The sequence below is a fragment of the Actinia tenebrosa genome, unplaced genomic scaffold, assembly GCF_029948245.1.
Source record: "Actinia tenebrosa isolate PJP-AT-01 unplaced genomic scaffold, QUT_ActTen_1.0 PGA_scaffold8__29_contigs__length_14323225, whole genome shotgun sequence".
Taxonomy (NCBI): domain Eukaryota; kingdom Metazoa; phylum Cnidaria; class Anthozoa; order Actiniaria; family Actiniidae; genus Actinia; species Actinia tenebrosa.
Window position 1 is genome coordinate 10,116,446 of NW_028292585.1, and position 22,072 is coordinate 10,138,517.

Here is a 22,072-nt window from a genome sequence, read left to right on the forward strand (position 1 = left end):
GGATTTATTGTTGGGAATTTCCTTCTAATACCCAATAGAAAAACAAAACTCTCAACAAACTAACATTCATTGGGAATCAGTGCCATGTTCCCAATTGCGTTCTCTCTGGGAATTGGATGGGAATTCGTTGTGAATTCAAGGAAATTCCCAACAAATTCCCAATTTGGGAATCCGGTTTTACGGAATTACGGAAAAAAACCCTCCTTCATTAGCTAACCAGCATAGAGTAATTTTGCCCTGTATCTGATAATAACATCATAAGTAATACCATGACTCTCAAGGGATATTAGGGATTAAATGTACCCGAAGCACAGGCGAAAAATTAAATGCCTTTCAAAACTAGCTGAAACTGCATACAGGAGTTCAAAATCAACAAAGTCACGCAACAGGCAAGTCGACAAACTTTTATTCACGTTTTTCCAAATAAAATACGGCATATTCTAAATCCCCATTACATTCTCTTATAAGTGTAGTGAGCTTGGGTTGCCTGTGCCCGAAGCCGAGGGAAGTTTAGTGGAAGTCCTGAGGCCGAAGGCCGACACGTGTGTTGCGACAAAAAATGCGTTTCATATTTTCATGTTTGTGAAACTTTTCTTGTACCATAACAAGCGCATGCGCAGATTGCTCGAGCTACTCTAACACAAATTCAAATTCCTGTGTCCCACATGTGTTAGCACCTGTAAAAAGGATAGAAAGCCATTATGTATGCACTTGTTTTTAGACTGTCTTTCTGGACTTAGTGTTCCGATGTTTGGTATGAGGGACAGTCTCTCATGAATGACATGAGGGAGTATTAGAAACTAAGTATCCCTCGATCTATTCATGAGGGAGGGATGTTAGTGATTAAAAGTCCCTCAAAAACAATGGAAACCGAGGTGATCATGGTATTACAGACCAAATTGATTTGGTCAAGAATTGAGTGAGTTATAGCCATTTCCTGGCCTCATAATAATTAGTCATTCGTTACCTATTTTAATATCATGGCGCTTACAATCTAATCGGACAAGAAAATATGATAAAACGTAATTACAAGGAGTTGATAATGGTACACTTTTATTTAAAGAAAGAGATGCGGTTGGATTTCAAATCCAGATACGTTGAAAGAAAAAACATAGCAGGAACAGAAGAAACTCAGAGACTGAGAATTATAAATCTTCATCCTCTGAGCTTGATTCTTCTTCAAGTGACTCCTGTTAAGATAACAAAACAATGTATATGTTGACTTGCTGTGACCATTTATTATTATTATGTTTTGGGAAGGCACTTTCAATTAGGTAAATACAAAATTTATTCTAAAAATATCCGGTTTTCACATAAACAAATTCAAGTTGGGAAGGGGTCATAGATTAACCCCCCTCCATATAAAGGCTTATAGGCACTTAAAAACGTTAGCCAAGACTACACTCAATTGCAAATTTATTGTCGAAACAGGAAAGCTGAGACCAAAAGGTATGCTGGGAAATGATAATTATCCTCTGATGTATTCATTTGCAATACACAGTCAATGTGTTAACATGTGTTGACAGCCTCCATGCTTTCTGTCAGTACAATAATGTATTAACATTCCAAGTGTTGTATTAGACTATGTCAATAGATACGTACTTCCCATTATACCATTACAGTCTCAGTTTGTATATTATATCTGTTTTGGACACAACAATGATTTTCCAATTGAGTGTAATATTTTTCTTGTAGTGATGCGCTTGTCATAGGTTTAATAAAAACCTGACCTTACTATTCCAAACTTAAATTATTTCCCAGAGCACACTTACTTTAGCAAACTTCTCAGCAGCATCAGCAACATCTTTTGGTACCCATTGATGTTTCCCATCAGTAACTAAAAATAAAGGTACATGTACATGTATGAATATATATCTCTATTGCAATTAAAAACACGCTTGGAGCTATATAGCATGACATAAGCAAGCTTAGGAACACAAGCCGAGTGCTTTTCTTGCTTTTGCGAGTGCTCTACAGCTCCCAGGTCCTCCCAGAGTGCTAATATCACAATAAAGAGACACAAGCAGCCGTTTTATACTGCTTTCATGAGATATTTTTGAACAGTTATTTTGTGCAAGCACGTCTCAGTTGGATAATAAATCACTTATTACGCATTTTAGGGTGGAATACGAGTGGACATTTTTTCTTTTCTTTGCATTTTGTCTCACCCTATCGCAGACTCGAAAAAATATTTCCCCATATTCCACCCTAAAATGTCTATAATAAGATCTATTTATATATTATAACAATGAAAACAATATCATAATCATCATCATCAATTCTCACACCAGAAGGCATATTAAGGCCATTAGGTTTCTGTAACATCTCACATTTCATGGGGTGGGGTCGTAAGCCCTGCACCCAACTCCCAACCTGGAGAAGCTGGGGATTACCCTTTGTCTAGTCTATAACCTTTGATCTGAGTACAAGACTCTGACAGTTGACATATACTTATTTCAATAAAGTTAGTCACCAAAAACCTAGAAGGCTGTGATCGCTTAGAATCATGGGAAATATTTTATATCCAACAAGTAAAGCTTTTGACACAAACTGCAGCAGTTGAGCATGCTCAGAGGAGGTGAACTTGTAACTGGTAGAAGATCTCAAGTCTATCAACAGTTATCAAGCGGTTGAAACATGTAAAATGTATCTACCCATAATCCTTGCCCGTCTCAGCTTTGTAGCTTTTCAGGTGACTAACTTTAGTGAAATAAGTGTATATAGGGACACACAAACTGCCTCAACACAATAAGCTGATGATTCTTAAATAAGAAACAGATAAACTAGTGTATTTAAATAGCATGCAACTTCTAGAGCTAATGAAGTGCAAGTGCAGTACCAGCCTGGCTTCTATCCTTTTATATGGAAAAATTATTTTTCCTATTTTCCTTAACTTGATTTCCAAAATAGACCCTATGCAAAATTCATTTGCATAATTTTCTTAAATCAACTGCATACTTAATTTGGGAATTGTTTTATACCAACTGAAAGATCACTAGTGAATAGTTTGAAAGTTAGAAGTCAAATATCTATATAGAGTTACATGTACGAGCAATAAAATGTGCCAAAAACACGAAAACAAATCTGGCAAGGCCTTTGGCTCTATTACTCATACAAATCCTTCTAATTGATTGAAACTGCTGTTAAATGCTGATATCACAGTGCTTCGGGACTGAAGCAATAATTGAAATTATTTCAAAGCTTTGAAAACACTAGTGAAATTAATCCTTAATTTTACTCGGTGCCATATGGTTTATACCTGTCGCGTTTTAGGACCCAACTTTTGCTGTATTGTTGCCCGTATTGCGATACACCGATACACAACATGCCATAGGGTCATATCTAAGCAATCCAAAATCCAATGTATTCCCCCGATCTCTCAAAGGATCAGCTAATATACACCACACGGCCACACATACAACGATACAGGCGATAAACAACGGCAAAGCTCTACAACGATACAGACGATACAACGATACAGGAGATAAACAACGACGCAGCACTACGGTTATACAACAATACAGACGATACAACATTACAGACAATACAACGATACAGGCGATAAACAACGACAAAGCTCTACAACGATACAACGATACAGACGATATAACGATACAGGCGATAAACAACGACAAAGCTCTACAACGATACAGACGATACAACGATACAGGCGATACAACGATACAGGCGATAAACAACGACACAGCACTACAGACAATACAACAATACAGACGATACAACGATACAGACAATACAACGATACAGACGATACAACGGTACAGGCGATAAACAACGACACAGTACTACAGCGATACAACGATACAGACGATACAGGCGATAAACAACGGCATAGCACTACGGCGATACAACGATACAGACGATACAACGATACAGGCGATAAACAACGACACAGCACTACAGCGATACAACGATACAGACGATACAACGATACAGGCGATAAACAACGACACAGCACTACAGACGATACAACGATACAGACAATACAACGATACAGACGATACAACGATACAACGATACAGGCGATACAACGATACAGCACTACAGCAATACAACGATACAGACGATACAACGATACAGGAGATAAACAACGACATAGCACTACGGCGATACAACAATACAGACGATACAGGAGATAAACAACGACACAGCACTACTGCGATACAACGATACAGACGATACAGGCGATAAACAACGACACAGCACTACAGACAATACAACAATACAGACGATACAACGATACAGACAATACAACGATACAGACGATACAGACGATACAACGATACAGACGATACAACGATACAGACAATACAACGATACAGACGATACAACGATACAGACGATACAACGATACAGACGATACAACGATACAGACGATACAACGATACAGACGATACAGACGATACAGACAATACAACGATAGAGACGATACAACGATACAGACAATACATCGATACAGACGATACATCGATACAGACGATACAACGATACAGACAATACAACGATACAGACGATACAGACGATACAACGATACAGACGATACAACGATACAGATAATACAACGATACAGACGATACAACGATACAGACGATACAACAATACAGACGATACAACGATACAGACAATACAACGATACAGACGATACAACGATACAGACGATACAGACGATACAGACGATACAACGATACAGACAATACAACGATACAGACGATACAGCGATACAGAGGAGCAAGGAGCAAGTATACAGCGCTGGCCCTTGGTTATGATTTGAGTGTATACCAACCTAAGTAGTAATCTATATTTATTTACTCGATCCAGACAAAGAGTTTTATTAACGACAGCTTCAATACTGTAAAGAACTGAACTATAGGACTTACATTTATAGACTTTGCATCGACTATGATTTTCGTTAGAAAAGGCATGAAATAAGCTAAATATCGTACTTTCCAAGACGTAGATACTAGAGTAATTGCAACTCGTAAGTACAAATGATTCTGAAAAGTTATTGTAAAAAGGCCTATTTTACTTACTCATTATATGAAGTCGCTATGACCCTTCAACTTATCTGGACTGAAAACCTTTCTTGAAAAAGGGTATTTTAATAAAATTAGTCATGGCCCTATTGGCAACTTTTGCAATTGAATTTGGCAGCTTTTGCAGCCTTCACGCTGGCAACAGGAACAGTGTTGCCATTGTTTACAACTGGTGCATTGTACCATTGATTTTTTTTGTTTTTTTTTTTTTTGGCAAAGATTGCACAGTCTTTGTTATCTGTAACATAAAGAAGAGATTGAATAAACGTTTATTATGAAATAATGATTGAATGAAAAATAGACCTAGATGGATAAAAGAATAAATGAGTGTTTTATTGTTAAAGAATCATGGAATAAAAGACAAAACGGAATGGATGCTGAGATAAACGGGTGGATGGATGTTTTTACTCACCCCACTTTTCGCTATCTATAAGCTTTGCCTTTTTTCTCGCCGGCTCACCGTCCTTAATCTGTACTTGGAATGGTAAGCCTGTCGAAAGAATTTAGCAGCAATCTATTAACCATTAAAGTCATCAGAACATAGTTTGTCTCGAAATCGTTTTCGAGACATTTATTTTGAATATTACTATGTTCTGACGACTCTAATGGTTAAATAGATTGCTGCTAAATTCTTTCGACAGGCTTACCATTCCAAGTACAGATTAAAGTTGCAAATATGCTACATGTTTTTTCCCGAAAAAGGTTAATATCTTTTTCTTTAAATTTGCAATTACTCTAGTATCTACGTCTTGGAAAGTACGATATTTAGCTTATTTCATGTCTTTTCTAACGAAAATCATAGTCGATGCAAAGTCTATAAATGTAAGCTAGGGCCTTTTAGTTCAGTTCTTTAGTATTGAAGCTGTTGTTAATAAATTTCTTTGTCTTGGTTAAGGAAGTAAATGTAGATTATAATCCTTAGCTTTTCAGAATGATTTGTACGTACGAGTTCCAATTACTCTGGTATCTACGTCTTGGAAAGTACATAGCTAGATTACATTATCTGAACAAATTCGAAGTATACAATATCTAGCTTTTTTTAGGTCTTGTCTGACGACGAAAATCAATGCAAAGTGTATAAATGTAAGTCCTATAGTTCAGTTCTTTACAGTATTGAAGCTGTCGTTAATAAAACTCTTTGTCTGGATCGAGTAAATAAATATAGATTACTACTTAGGTTGATATACACTCAAATCATAACCAAGGGCCAGCGCTGTATACTTGCTCCTTGCTCCTCTGTATCGCTGTATCGTCTGTATCGTTGTATTGTCTGTATCGTTGTATTGTCTGTATCGTTGTATCGTCTGTATCGTCTGTATTGTTGTATCGTCTGTATCGTTGTATTGTCTGTATCGTCGTATTGTCTGTATCGTTGTATCGTCTGTATCGTTGTATCGTCTGTATCGTCTGTATTGTCTGTATCGTTGTATCGTCTGTATCGTTGTATCGTCTGTATCGTCTGTATCGTTGTATCGTCTGTATCGTTGTATCGTCTGTATCGTTGTATCGTTTGTATCGTTGTATTGTCTGTATCGTCGTATTGTCTGTATCGTTGTATCGTCTGTATCGTTGTATCGTCTGTATCGTCTGTATCGTCTGTATTGTCTGTATCGTTGTATCGTCTGTATCGTCTGTATCGTCTGTATTGTTGTATCGTCTGTATCGTTGTATTGTCTGTATCGTTGTATCGTCTGTATCGTTGTATCGTCTGTATCGTTGTATTGTCTGTATCGTTGTATTGTCTGTATCGTTGTATTGTCTGTATCGTTGTATCGTCTGTATCGTTGTATCGTTGTATTGTCTGTATCGTTGTATTGTCTGTAGTGCTGTGTCGTTGTTTATCGCCTGTATCGTTGTATCGTCTGTATCGTTGTATCGCAGTAGTGCTGTGTCGTTGTTTATCGCCTGTATCGTTGTATCGTCTGTATCGTTGTATCGCAGTAGTGCTGTGTCGTTGTTTATCGCCTGTATCGTTGTATCGTCTGTATCGTTGTATCGCAGTAGTGCTGTGTCGTTGTTTATCACCTGTATCGTTGTATCGTCTGTATCGTTGTATTGTCTGTATCGTTGTATCGTCTGTAGTGCTGTGTCGTTGTTTATCGCCTGTATCGTTGTATCGTCTGTATCGTTGTATCGCAGTAGTGCTGTGTCGTTGTTTATCACCTGTATCGTATCGTCTGTATCGTTGTATCGCTGTAGTGCTATGTCGTTGTTTATCTCCTGTATCGTCTGTATCGTTGTATCGCCGTAGTGCTGTGTCGTTGTTTATCGCCTGTATCGTTGTATCGTCTGTATCGTTGTATCGCTGTAGTGCTGTGTCGTTGTTTATCTCCTGTATCATTGTATCGTCTGTATCGTTGTATCGCTGTAGTGCTGTGTCGTTGTTTATCTCCTGTATCGTTGTATCGTCTGTATCGTTGTAGAGCTTTGTCGTTGTTTATCGCCCGTATCGTTATATCGTCTGTATCGTTGTATCGTTGTAGAGCTTTGCCGTTGTTTATCGCCTGTATCGTTGTATGTGTGGCCGTGTGGTGTATATTAGCTGATCCTTTGAGAGATCGGGGGAATACATTGGATTTTGGATTGCTTAGATATGACCCTATGGCATGTTGTGTATCGGTGTATCGCAATACGGGCAGCAATACAGCGAAAGTCGGGTCCTAAAACACGACACATATGATATGGTTACCTATATTAATAAATTGAAACACAGCTGTGGGCTCCTAGAAAAATTTCAAGGAATGTTCTATTGTTCCTTGGGCAATCAGAAACAACTCTCTAACCACAAGATAACAGAAAGAAAATAATAATGCTTCTGATTTGTTAAGAAACAGCAAATGTTTTTTTGATTAGCACTGTAACAGAAAATAAACCTATCCTATCTAGCTTTTGAGAAGTGTTACACATTGCTCACAACCTAAAGGTTTGCTTTGCTGAAAAACAAGTATTTGAAATTCAAAATCATTTTAAATGTTTCCTCAATTGGAATAAATAGTTACAATAATAATAAAAATGATAATGAAAAATGAACTTTATTTAAAGAAGGTGTAAAAAGTATTACAAAATACACCAGTTTAGCGAAGGCTAATCTTACACTGGGCCTTCTGTAAAATTTAGAATGCTTTAATAAATCTAAATGCTTTATCAAATACTGTACAGAGTTACAGTCAAGAGGGTCTTAGGTCTCATGTTAATATTTAGTAAAACTGTTAAGTTCAGTCCGTAAATTGTACTTTTAATGTAAAAAGAAATGAATTGAATTTTCAAGAAGCCAAAATTTTATGAATAGTAGTAGTACAACCATGAGGCTTATGCACCTTGTGTAGTGAGGAGTGATGATGGTAAACCCCTTTGCAAAAGTTTATAACTTAGTTTTGAAGTTACATGTACACGTATAAGACTTTATAATCTATTGTTTTGCTATTTTAGTGTGCAGATATACTAACAAGAACCACTTGAATGAAGTTTAGTTTAAGATAAAAAAAACTTAAGCCAAACAAGAGAAAGCAAGATCAGTATAGAATTAACCTCAGCAAAATCGTTGTCTTTCATTCATGTTTATCATCTCCATAGTGGTTTTTAACATCTAAGTTTCTTTCTTCTTAAGATGTCTGGGCTTCTTGCTCCTCATTGGTTTTATAAGTCTGATTTCTTTGTGTCAATGCTGTGATTGGTTAACTTTCTTTATGTGGTCCCAATTAGTGTGTCCACACAGTAAATGCCCAATAGATATATAACAAATATATGTTTTCCATAGTCAAGCAGCCAGTGTGAAAAGGGTGACTAATCAATGGAGCTCTATTACAAAACCCTGGGTCCTTACATATATGATTAATGCAGCTGCAGATTACTTACATTCACCTATCCAACTGAGTTCCAGTTCAAAGTTTTTGTCTTTTACTTCATCATGAACTACATAAATGCTGAAATGAAAGGAAATTGTGAATTATATTTAGAAAGTGAAAACTCTATAATCTTTAGTTGCTCTTGTTATCAGTCTCAGAATACAAACAGAGTAAATTTATTGTGTGTAAACTCATACAAAACCATTAGTTAATACCATGCAAGGCAAGAAAGTTTACCTCTAACTCTCTAAACTAAACCCTCTCATCAGGCCTGATTAAGAAAAGTAATTGATGGGTCCGCCATGTAATAATTATTTATGAAGTATGTATATTGTACACTATTCTTCATGAATGCGATGGTCGTTTCATTTGCATTACAATGATGCACCTGAGCAATATCTTCTGCAAGGCTGCATTTATTATTTTCTTAATTGCCAACATTTTTTGCTGAATTTTCATTTTGTTTTTGTTTTGGAAAGACAACTACAAATATTTTAGCATGTTTAAACAATATTTACTTTTTAACTACGTTAATGTGATACATTTTACAACTACAGTAATGTTTTTCACTTACATTTTAGCAACTTCTTTGACAGCATCAGTGCAAGACATGTCCTGCATCTGGATGAAATGTTTAAAAATGAAAGTCAGTAGCAGTTAAAAAATGCCAAATGGAACCAACAGAATGAGTGCACACATTGAATAGTAAATGATCCTGGTAGCTCTAATATGACCATAGATCAATGAATTATACATTACATTAATTCTTATTGAATATCAGTTTCATTGTTAAAAGAGTCCAATAGTTCTTTCACACATATAATTATATACCTTAAGCTTTTCAATTTCTGTTTTTGCAGCTTGTTTTGCTTTGCCGATAGCACAACCATGATATCCCTGTAAGACCACGAAGATAAAGACAGTGTTTAAAGTGCCACTCAAATGAAATTTTGATGTCTCCAATCTTTACTGTTCAAACACATGCATGCTGAAGTACTTTGCAAAAGAAGAAAACTGGCATTTTTGATATCTTGTTAGCATTTTTGGTTCACGAGATATTTAAGTTTTAAGTTTATGCTAATCAGGAGGTTGACAACGACATATTCTCAACTCACAGTAATTTCTTCAACATAGATTTCAGTATACAGCGTATATCTCTGAGAGTATTAGATAAATGTCATCCAAACTTTGCAGTATGCTTGTATTCAAAACATGAAACATGGAAATGCATAAATTGTGGTTGCTATGGCAATACACTGGTGTCCAGGCCCCTAACAACAACTTTAGCCTTTTTTAATTTGAGAAGAAAACTGTTTGATTCAATTTGTATCTAGGACCATAACAGATATATTAATCAAGCCTTATTCAAAACCATCTCTTGTAAAGGTGTAGAAATTTCTAAAACCTGAATTTTAGGTAGGGGTGGCCTGGAACCAAGGCTGTTGCTATGGCAAATTATTTCTATAGTTAATTTTGAAGAATGGATAGAGAACTCTAACACTAGCAAATTTGGTTTATTTTGATTGAAATTTGGCTGAAATATAGCTTACACTGTATCATAATCTTATGCTGCTCAATCAAGTATTGAGAATATGATGTAAAAAACACCATTTTTAACAATCTGATACCTTTAGAAGGAAAAAGATATTTGAAAAAGGAACTTTATTGCCATTATACAATTGCACAGGAAATGAATGACATTTCCGAAGCAAGCATAAGCACAAGCACAAGCAAAAGCAAGAAATGCAAAATCTTTCATTCTCCTACACTTGTGTCCCTTCTTTTCATAGTGGGAACATGCAGTGAGAGAGGAAGGAAAAATGAAAGAGCCAAAAATACCCTCAGAGTCAGAAAGAGAACCAAGAAACTCAGCTCACATAGGTCAACTGAGATTCAAACCTGCTGCGTGTAAAAGTAAGCCTGGTTCTCATTAGTTGTGCAAGTCAAAGCAAGCATAAACACAAGCCAAAGCTAGAAATGCAAAATCTTCCATTCTCCTACACTTGCTTCCCTTCTATTCATAGTGGGAACATGCTGTGAGAGAGGTATGAAAGGCCAAAGACCCAAAAAAAACCTTGGAGTCAGAAAGAGAACCAATAACTCAGCTCATATAGGTTGACTGGGATTTAAACCCCGGACCTTAGAGGTCAGAGGCGAGAGTATTACCATCACTACATCCTGACTCCATGAACAAAAGTACAAATTTATACTGAGACCCTCCCCTCAGAAGCCCCAGCCCAAATAAGAAAATAAACCTTCCATCTATGTTTTGATACAAGCTTCTGACAGAATACAGAATAATGAATACAAACTTACATAGGAAACCCCAGAAGGATCAATGGTATAAAGTTCTGGGCCATCTGGTCCAAATGAACTCAGCATCACACTGAAAATAAAAGCAGAATAATTGATATCCATCATTTTATGCTTATAAGAGCTTAACCACATTAAATATGTACTGTATTTTATTTCTATTATAATTTATACTAACAACGAGATATCAACTATTGACCAAGGAAATAAGAAAGCCAAAAAATCAAATTTATGGTCATGATAAATGGAGCACTTTATAGGAATAAGGAACCAAATTTAATAAATGAAAAAGGAAGACAAAAAAACATATTATCCATCATTAAAATGATTGCAGTTGTGACTAAGATTTTATCAAAGTCAGGGTACAGCTAACACACAGCTTCATGCTAAGTTTAGCGGAGGGAGCAAAACTGTCAACAACACTAGAGAATCTGGAGAAAAACCCTCAAATCCAGAAGCAGATCCAACAACGCTGTTCTCATGAGATGCTGAGTTTAGGAATCACACAAAGATGTGGTGGGCAGAGGTGAGTACACTATCGCTATTTGATTACTGGTGTGCTAATACAAGGAAGTGGTAAAATCTAACAAAAATACAGTCCAATGTTTCTGCACCTTTGTGTCTAAATACACAATTTGTGTATGCAAAGTGTGATGAACAATTGCAATTGTCTTATCATCCCTCATGCCAAAATGCTTTGACACAAGTACAAAAAGCAAAACCCTAAAGCCAGAACCAGTTTGTTTGAAATTTGACGCAGGTAGATATTAGACTAGTCTTGTATTCCATGTTGTTGTCATATTCTAACTTTAAGCATAATTTCTAGAATAAAATTTAATCAACTCTTTTTGTGTGACTTTGATATTACACTGTACAGTACACTATCGATGACTTTTCCTTAATATTTAACACAACTTAACGAATTCGTTAATATTAAGTTAACTGCAATTCAATACAATAAAGACTAATAGATATATATGATGGGTTACCTGCAACCAAAGGGTCTTACAGCACTGTACAGAGTAAAAGCATGGATAAAGCCAGACACTCTATTGACAAGGTACTAGACACAATAAAATACTTTCAGTTACCAACAATGAGGTGGACAAATAGATAGAAAGGGAAATATTAATATTACAATGCGACTACTCCAACCAAAGCCACCTTGACAATTTTCCACAAATTATCCAATAGTGTTTGAGTATATCTAGAACACAGATAAGCAGCAAATAAATTTGAATTTAAATATTCTTCCGTTGTTCCGGTTGGTAAAACTAAATGATGAAGAAGAGCTTGTAATATATTTTCTTCGCAAATTAGTGATTTGTGTCGAACCAAAGATATAGAAAAATAGTAATGTACGACTTCAAATATGACAGGAAAGCAAATTAGAGACCAGCAACACAGTTTTTACGATTACAGTTTGTTTTTTCCAGACAAAGATATTATCAGGCTGACACTGTTAGATCTTATCACTATGTTGCTATGCGACAGCACGTTTATATTCAACAACAAAGGCGCCGGCAGTCTTCTAAGCCGTGTAAACCCATGGATATTTGTCCGATTTGTAGCAATTCTGTTGTTCAGATTCCTACTTTTGATTTGCTAATTTGTGGAAAATTTGTTGAGGTGGCTTTGATTGGAGTAGTTGCACTGTAATGATTTGGACAAGCAGGATTTCAAAGAGAAAAATTTAATCAATGTAAATATATTTTGATGGTAAATGCTATTAAAAAAAGGTGTGGCCTTTGTACAGTAATTACATCACTCTGCAAGTGGTTAGACCTTTGTCAGGCTGGGATGGCCCAGTTAATGACCGACCTAAAGGCACCAAGAGAAAAGAAAATCAGAGAAGGATTCTCTGGTATTCATGCTTGCAGCCATCATTGGCACCATTCGATGCTATTTTTAGAATCACATTTGGCATCGTTTGTTTTTCTGCATGTGATACTGTGTGTGCTCTACACTGTTTGCTCATAGTTTTTTAAAAAAAACACAAGGAAACATGAGCAAACTGGGTAGAGCTTGCACAGTACATGCATGCAGAAAAACAATCAAATGAATGATTCTAAAAATAGCATCAAAGAGTGTTCATGATGGGACATAGAGATTCCTTCTCTTAGTTCATTTTCTCTTGTAGGCACATTATTACAACTACCTTGAGAGGTATTGGTGTTCCATAAACAGATCTGTAGTTTGCTGCTTCTTCTCTAGCAGTTGAAACAATCTATATTTAGATGATTAAATCAAAAAGAAATCTTATTAAATTTTTAAAATTACTTTTTACTAAAATAGACCTTTAACCACTATTAACCTTTATTTAATAACTAGAGAATGAAAAAGGCACATAAGATCAGTTTTGTGGTGCATTACCATCAGAAAATGGATTTTTTTGGAAATGTTATGAAATCACTTAATGTTGTGGCCATTGATCAAATTAAATAGATTTAGTCAAATTGTTCTTATAAATGAAAAAAAGATGTTAATGATCAACTTAATGCAAATTATCAGAGACATGAGTAAACTGTGTTACTTCTTTAGAAAAAAACGTTGCAAGAAATGAAAGTTTTTGCTGTTTGTAACAAAGCTCAGGCTGAAGGTAGACATTCCAACAAAATTAGGGGAAAAATCAAAATCATAGACAGTAAGAGAATCTAGCCTGTGAAACGGCTCTCTGGCGTGGGGGTTGGGGGAGATTGGGGAAAGGGGAAGAGGTAGAGCCTGCAACCGGCCTTGCAATCTTTGGATTCACTCCACTTTCCACACTTGGTTGAATTCAGACCCTAGCTTATGCACGCCTGGGCTATCAAAAACATCTTAATTCTACAGGTATGTTTCAACATCAATAATTATTACAAGTCAGACATGACACATTTAATTACATGTATAGAAAGCAAACGTCAAGTAATGAAGTTTCAATGATTTATACTGCTCACCTGTCTTGCATCAGCTAAAAGACCAGCAATTGCCTAGAAGAATGATTTTGGAAGAAATCTTCCATTAAAACTTTCACAGCCATAAATATTTCAAGCAAGCTCATGCATATTCAGAATGACACAATGTAAAAATATGTGCTACATTCTTACCATTCCTATGTGTGTGTCAATATGAAATATTCTCTTGTTTGCTCCATACTCATATAATTTTGATAGAACCAACTTTTCAACACCAAAAACCACTCCATTCTTGCACCTAACTGCTAAAGCTGTCCTAAAATTTAATAGATAAAATCAATAAATCAATAAACTCGACAGAAAAACCTCTTCAAATTTGACTAAAAAAATCCAATTATGAGCTAATTCCTGAGATTTTCAATATTCTGTGAACTCGGCAAGCTGCATGCTGAAGTTTGTTTTTTACGCGCCATCAATCAAGATAATCAGTCAATACCTTTTAAGTTCTTGACTGGCGTCAGTAATTGTTTTTAAGCAATTTTACAACACGCCATTGAAATGTCTTAGTTCGCAGAATATCGAAAACCACAGTAGTGTAGAATAAAGTTGACTTCTACCTACTAGACTAGGTACTCTATCTCTACCAGTATGATATTAATTCTTTAAGCTATAATGATAGGTTTACCAGACTACAGTTTAAGCATCACTAGAATTCTCCAGGAAACGAAAACTTTTGAATTAAAAACCTGGTGAACATTTTAGACTGGTATTCAGACCAACCCAAATTTTTAAGGCATCATAGAAGCAGTGGGGTAAAAAGGCTCCAAAACTTTGACTTAAGATGGAAAATTTTCCATTTTAATATCTTAGTTTGTTGGGCTACCCATGGATTCTACACAGCTCACATGTGTTTCCTCAGCAATTGCTGTAAGCCATTAGTGCACTCAATAGAGTATCAATGTATGTATGTATCATAGGTAAACTTAAATAGAGAATATATGGTATAGGTAAAGCTTAAAAAGTTGATGATGTTAAGAAAAGTCAAAAAGATTGCACTGCTTCAAAGGGGTAGATAGTGTATTAGAGACTAAATATCACTTACCCACTATTCTCGACGGCTTTATTGGCATATTCAACCTGGAAAACTCTTCCGTCTGGAGAAAACTGTGATGCTGACAAGTCGTACTTTTAAGAAAAGAATGGAATTTAACTGTTAATGATACATGACAACTAATGATGGCACATGTCTGTACCCACGACACAAAGATTTTACCGTACATAACCATACATCTAGTAGTGTCCCACTCAACTAAATTCTTCAATCATTGACTTATGTAAATCTAAAGCTTACAATTACTAAGAATACTCACTCCTGTTCCAATTGAACTCATCTTTATTTTCACCTTCTTTGGTCTTTTCTTCTCTTTTTACTACCTTGACTTGACCCTGGTGCGCATGTCTAGGAAATCGCGCTGTCACTAGTTCCAGTCTCTTTCGATACTGCAGCTTCTAGACACCACAGGTAGTCCAAGATACTGCTTCTATTCTCTTCTATTGCTTACTATCAATCACGTGACTTTTTTGGAGTTGACTGGGGGGCAAACAAACGGTTGACTGAGGGGCAACTAGCGGATGTTAAGTCAAAAGATATCAAAATAAGTCCTCAAACTATTGTATTTGATTATTTCTATGACATGAAACCAGAAAACAAGAGATCAAAACAACCTCCAAGATTCTACAAGCCATCAAAAAAGAGCTATTACCGGTAGTGGCGTCTATTGATAGCAACCTATTCTCGACGTTCACATCCCCATAATGCCTTGCGTTTTTGGGGGGTAACCAATCAAAAAACTGTCCCAAATTGAAAGGTTTCTTAATTGAATTTATACTATATCTGCTTTTATCTGCACAATACTGATTATCAGTTTATTCCAAGTTATTTTTGCGTGTACACTTCCACTCGACGAAATAATGGATTTGGTCATCATATGTCCGCTTGGCAAATGTTGGGCAAATATGGTGCTCTATATTTGCCCATACATTTGCCTATGCAGGCAAAGGTCGGGGTAAATTTCTAATAAATTTGCCATTGCTTTGCCATACATCTGAACACATGGGTAAATATGTTATATATTTGCCCTTAGTTTAGACGCATTTACCCAGTGGGGATATATGATAACCGTTTTTGCCCTATATTTGCCCTATTGTCAAATGAAGGGCACATATGAAATCAACTTTGCACTAGGCTTTGCCCCATATTTACCTGGGGAGCAAATACAATACCCCAAACTGAGTATATCCGATGTGAGGTTTCCGTTTCAATTTATTGCAATCAAAACTTTTCAAAACAACTCAATAATTTTTCAACTGAATTATGATGGATGTTGGCTTGTTTTTACGACTTACGAGGGGGGAGTGCATGCAGGTCCATCTCAGTCATATGTGTCAATTTTTTCTCCTAACGCATGACATCAATGTTGCGACCACATTAATTCAATCATTGTTTTGCTTTGATGTCATGAAAGTGAGGTTATATGCGTTGATACACACAGGAAAAAACGCGGACGATGTATTTTTAATATGCGTAAGTCGTACATGCGTTTTTTCCAGTGACAATAAGAAAACTCATTAACCCATTAACCTCAGCTGCATTTCAAACCGCTAACATCTGTAATATTATTTGAAGCATCAATTTTGTTTAGTCTAAACATATGAATTCATCTTTTTTATTGGCAATATATGCAATTTCATTCATAATTATTTTAATTCATCTAATTTTAAACTCATCAAAGAATTCATTCAATTTTCATTTTGACTATCTAGTTACTGATGCACAGTTCAAACAGTTTATTTTTGATAGCTTTGAATATTTTTCCTGGATGATACTTTACTGTCATCTCCATCATCCGTACAATTTACGTTGTAAAGGACAAACAATTAATACTCTTTCTTTGTCAATAACATCGTAAGCAGCAACAAACTGGCTGTGTATCCTTTGTATGGGAATGAATGTAGAGGGCCCTTCCATTTCAAACAAGTTTCTGCACCAAATTTCATGTGGTCTGCCAATCCTGTGTCTTTCTGGATGTCGCTGATACCATCGAACCTTTGCCATACACAATGATTCCTGCTTGCCATCAATTATAATGGTTTGTTTAAGAAAGAAATCGACAACACCGGGGCGCAAGTCAAATGAATCGGTCTCAATACTGCCACTATATTGGCCACACCAACTTGCAAGAATGAAGGAAGAACGTTCCAGTCTAGAGTCAGAGGACCCTAGCTTTGTCCCCGAATATCCAATGGTACTAATTCTCTCAAACGTATCGGTAACACATTCAATGACCGAGTGTTGAGGTAAAATTGTTTCATAAGCTTTAAAGAGATATTCTGTATAGTCATCATCAAGAACATCAATGGATCGAGGTGAAAAACATGAGTATGCATTCATATTGCTCCACTCTAAGCAACGTAGTACTTGACCAACTGAAAGATTAAGTGTTGATGGTATTGATGGGATGCTTTCGCCAAGTGTTCCTACTTGTTGTGCCTCCTGAAGAAGTTGAAATACTGGTTGGAAAGTTTCTCGAAATCTCTCTGGTAAAGGGATATCTCTTAGTTCATGCTTTTGGAGAAATTTTCTCATGATTTGTATTTCAACAGATCTATTGTTAGTTCGAAACGCTCCTAAAATCCCATTGAAACGTTCGAAGCTGAAAAGCCAAAATGAATATACAGGCCCGTAATCTAAAATACATTGTTTGAGGTGCAGGTGTAGATGCATGTTTGGCGTAACACGTTCCTTTCCATATCTTTTTTCAAACGATTTACAAAATTCCACTAGGTAATCATGTCCTTCTTGTAGCTCTTCAGTTGTAATAAGTGGAGAGCAAAGGTGAAAGCAGGACAATACGAATAACCTCCACAGCTCCAAATCATCTGTTGGGACGATATTCCAAATTCAGAATACAGAATACAAGAGAGTCCATGTTTTCCACTGATCAGCAGTAAATCCTCCAAACGATGTTGATATCTTTTTCGGGAGACGCCCAATAAATGATGGTGCTTTGACGTCATCTACCTTTTCCTGGATTTTATTCAAATTTTCTTTAGAAATAATTGGCGTTTCAGCATTTAGCCATACATTTTTCATTAAATGTTTTGCTGTCCCTAAAAACAAATTGTGCATAGGATCAACAACATGGTAACGAGTACAATCGAAGTAAGGCAACTGTAAGAGTTCAGAATATCTTGTTCCAGTGGAAGTTTCAATTTGGTTTCGTTCATCAGCGGTTGTTGCATTGAGTATTTTCTGAGCCTCTCTTCGATGCTCTTCATTTGTCCTTGGTGTATCGTCATCTTCGAAACCTGAAAAATCCATGCTACTAAAATCTCCGGGGAAAAATCTTGTGCACTTTGAGCACCCTCGGTGAGCAGTACATCCTAAGAAACCGCAAACTTTTCTTAGTGCAGGAATGTCACAAGCAATACAAAGGAGGGCAGCTCGAAAACATCTTGCTGTTCTACTCCCATGAGGCCGAACTTGGATGCCTTCGTGCCACAATAAGTTCAATTCGGCTACAAGTGGTTGTAAGTACGTATTGATATTCAATTTGGGCTCGTGTGGACCAGGTATTACCCCAACTATTATTACGTTTTCCTCTTTGTACCTTTCTTTTCTCGGAAGATTTAGGAGGACCATATATATGACTCCAACGCTATAGACACTGTGCTTAAAAGGCTGAAACCAGTCAACATTCAGCATAAAAGCATAATTATTAGGCTGGGCAAGGAAAGGAGTGCCGTTAAAATATTGCCAATCTTTCCACACTTGGCCATCGTAAATATCAACTAAAATATCGTCCGGTACATTCCGATTTCTCCAAATCTCACATTTTTGTACAAAGTCTGGTCGCTTAATAAAGTGAGTTAGAGTGTCTCTGATGCTTTTATAACAATAAACTTTATGTGGGTACAATTTTGTCTGTCCATTTTTCAAACGAATTTCCTTAAGCAATTCCGCTCCACAAGGTGTGCGGCGAAACAATTGACGGTGATTCGGAAAAGCAATGTGAGAACATGGTTTAGCAATGACACGCCCGAATCTTGTTGTTATGCAGTCTTGAAAACGGTATAGGGTGTCGCATTTCGGACAAACAACATACTTTGAATGCTTATCTTTAAAAGAAAGATAATTTTTCAAGAGTTTGAAGGAGCTCGGGAAAACCAATACTGCGGTTGGGAAAATGATTGGCGAAAGCTCACACAAAACCTCAAAAATCGCTTTAAAAAAGGCGAGGAGAATATCAATGCCTCGGTCTGGTACAGAAAAGTATGCAGACCAAAAGCACACAAACAAGGCAATCCAGTTAATAAGGGTCACTCGGGAACTTGCTTCGACGGCAACGCTTATTTCTGCACTAGATTGTTCAAAATCTCTTTCTACGTCTTCGATATCAATATCCCAAGTTTCAACCAATCTCCTTCTTTCATTTCCTCTTATCTCTTCATGGTCAGATTCACTGTCCAACTTGTCATCCCAAAACACTTGATCTTCTTCCTCAAAGTTATTTATTCCGTCTCCTTTAAACATAAGCAAATACGATGTATTTTATTCATTCGGCATTGTATAACTGCAACATAGTATAAGATAAAGTCTGAAACCATTATAATACTAGAAAAAAAAATGTCAGTAAAAAAAACCTCATGGGCTAAGGGACCGGTCATTATTTAAGTTGGGGGGGGGGGGGGGAGAAAAAATTGGGGGGGGGGGGGGGGGGCCTGAAATTTTTGCTAGTGAAAGTCTTGAAATTTAAAAATGACTTTTAGGGAAAATTTTTAAATTTTTTACTACAATCCATGGGGGGTTTTCGATAAACTTGGATGCCTTCAAATGGGGGGCCTTGAAATTTTTTTGCGTCACTGACAATTTCTCCTCCACCCCCCCCCCCCCTACCTCCAACTTAAATAATGACCGGTCCCTAAATGTATAATTTTGACCCAAATTTTGCTCTGAAAATAAATGATTTCCATTGAAAATAAAATATAAATTTCTAAGTCAGCAAAACAACAATTTATAATTCGTGAAAGAAAAATGATAAATCGAAAATAAAAAACCCAAGAGACATATTAAATAAATTACTTATAATTGTATTTCTCTAACTTGACAAACATGTTTTGCCGGATACCATGCTATCTCAGGATGACCACAGTCATGAATTGATTTGGAGACAAAAATGTACAGCAATATCCATTTGAACATAGTAAATTCTTTTTGGCGTTTTAAATGAGTTATCTCTAGCTATGATTTTATAAACTCTTTGAATGAACCTTTCTGAATGAACACTGAGGTTTTAATGGCAACCATAAGCCGATTACTTAATAATGCACCCTTCTTAAAAGTAACGGTGAAAACGAGGCTAAGATAGAAATAGAAAAGAATCATTTGTACCTCTAACTTAATCTCGCTTCAATAACACTAATGCTTGGTAGTAAATCCAATAGGGGAGCTAGATCATGTGCAAATCAGCCGCTTGTTAAAGATTCAGTCTTTTATCTATGCAGTTTGACTTTAACATTTAAAGATTATATAATCTAATCATCAAATAAACGTATAACATCAATACCTTTTTGTGAAGTAGCTGGTAAGAATTCGTCACTTGATGGTTGGTTTGTATTTGGCACATCAGAGGAGTCTTGATCAGTTTGGTCCAAAACGTTTATCTCGCTGTAGTCATTAGAAGAAGTGTCGTTCTGGCCGTCAATCTCGTGAGTGAAAATACTATCATTTGAGTCTTCGTCGTCATTCCGCTGTAATTGCCATTGATTTGTTAAAGGATCATAAAATTCTTCTTTGTGACGGCAAAATACTCTGTAATGTAAATCTTCGTTACAATGAAAGCAATGATAACGCTTTGACATCGCAGAAGACATTTTGTTTTCCAGAACTATATAATTAAAAAGACGGTGTGTATCATTGGGATAATTACTCAAAATCCAAGCATTTTGAATGGCTAACAGCCATATTCCAGCGTAATAAAGTTCCACGTCCATCAACCACATGCCACTGGACAAAAGCACGCCGGATCTTTATTACCGCGCCCTTTTCCTTAGAGCTGTCACTGTTGGCGGCAGATAATGGTACGATGGTTTTAGAGCTAGAAGCTAATCAAGTTTATTGCAATGATATTTCGTGAATCTAGGCTTTAGAAAAAATTTCATAACTTTATAAAATGGAGCAAATAGCTTTAAGATAATAAATATATTACTTAACATGAATCCTGGATACAACTTCAGCATTTTTATAAGACAGTTATTCCTTTTTTTATTATTAGACTTCATTATATGAACGTATATGTCATCACAAGTCACGTGATACGCCGTGATAGATAGGGGGTAGATTTGTTCGGTGGATGTGCTTATTCGTTCATTCGCCTTTTGGTCACAAACAGGTAACAAACTCTGTCGGTCATCTAGTTTCCCGCACATTCTATATCTTTGCTTATAAATTGCGTTCATTCGTCGCGATCAAAAAATGGGAAGAACATCTACACCTTTACCAGGACGCCCAATGCCAATCCATTCTGTTACTGCAACTACCAGTACAAGCAGTACCAGTAGACATACTGAAAATGGCGCCAATTCTCAAAGGCTTAACATACTTATTCCCTCTGTCCCTGGTGGTAACGAGGATGTGCTAAGAGAACACAGAAATCGCCTATTGCAAGCAACAAGCGAGAATGAGAACGTTGACCCCGACAGCGAAAAAGAAGAAATTTCTTCAAATTTCGAAACGATTGTGAAACAGTTTAAAGAACTGCAAGTAAAAACCGCCAAATACTAGCCGCCTTAAAAGAAAGCCAGCAGAACAAGGACAACAGCAAGACCAAGATTACTGTCTCAAAGGCTGTTGCAGTAAGTAAAGTGGCAATATTTAAAAAAGCAAGCTATTTTTATTGATAATTTTACT

The 22,072-nt window shown here is 36.4% G+C and overlaps 2 protein-coding genes across 2 annotated transcripts; both read right to left on the minus strand.

Annotated features, from left to right (window-relative positions):
• Positions 1-390: 390 nt before the first annotated feature.
• On the minus strand, positions 391-15,706 carry LOC116300544 (proteasome subunit alpha type-3). The gene is made up of 12 exons (XM_031709427.2): positions 15,474-15,706; positions 15,206-15,288; positions 14,296-14,419; positions 14,146-14,178; positions 13,368-13,436; positions 12,199-12,272; positions 11,213-11,282; positions 9,728-9,793; positions 9,471-9,517; positions 8,907-8,974; positions 1,773-1,837; positions 391-1,190 (listed from the first exon to the last, which is right to left on the minus strand). The coding sequence occupies exons 1-12, from the start codon at positions 15,492-15,494 to the stop codon at positions 1,146-1,148; spliced, it is 765 nt and encodes a 254-aa protein (XP_031565287.1). The 5' UTR covers positions 15,495-15,706; the 3' UTR covers positions 391-1,145.
• Positions 15,707-18,064: 2,358 nt separating this feature from the next.
• Positions 18,065-21,916, minus strand: LOC148905138 (uncharacterized). Its single transcript, XM_089024337.1, has 2 exons — positions 20,730-21,916; positions 18,065-19,686 (listed from the first exon to the last, which is right to left on the minus strand). Exons 1-2 carry the CDS (start codon positions 21,163-21,165, stop codon positions 18,065-18,067), a joined length of 2,058 nt encoding a protein of 685 aa, XP_088880463.1. The 5' UTR covers positions 21,166-21,916.
• Between the last annotated feature and the right edge of the window lie 156 nt (positions 21,917-22,072).

What these genes read in the sequence shown, in the direction of transcription:
- LOC148905138 (XM_089024337.1), bottom strand. Translation starts at nt 21,165, where the DNA reads ATGTGGTTGATGGACGTGGAACTTTATTACGCTGGAATATGGCTGTTA. An exon ending in ACCAGCTACTTCACAAAAAG is followed by an intron (nt 19,687 to 20,729) that starts GTATTGATGTTA and finishes TTATGTTTAAAG; the next exon opens with GAGACGGAATAAATAACTTT.
- LOC116300544 (XM_031709427.2), bottom strand. Translation starts at nt 15,494, where the DNA reads ATGAGTTCAATTGGAACAGGA. An exon ending in TGAGTTCAATTGGAACAGGA is followed by an intron (nt 15,289 to 15,473) that starts GTGAGTATTCTT and finishes TTTTCTTAAAAG; the next exon opens with TACGACTTGTCAGCATCACA. An exon ending in GTCAAAGAAGTTGCTAAAAT is followed by an intron (nt 8,975 to 9,470) that starts GTAAGTGAAAAA and finishes CTTTCATTTCAG; the next exon opens with CATTTATGTAGTTCATGATG.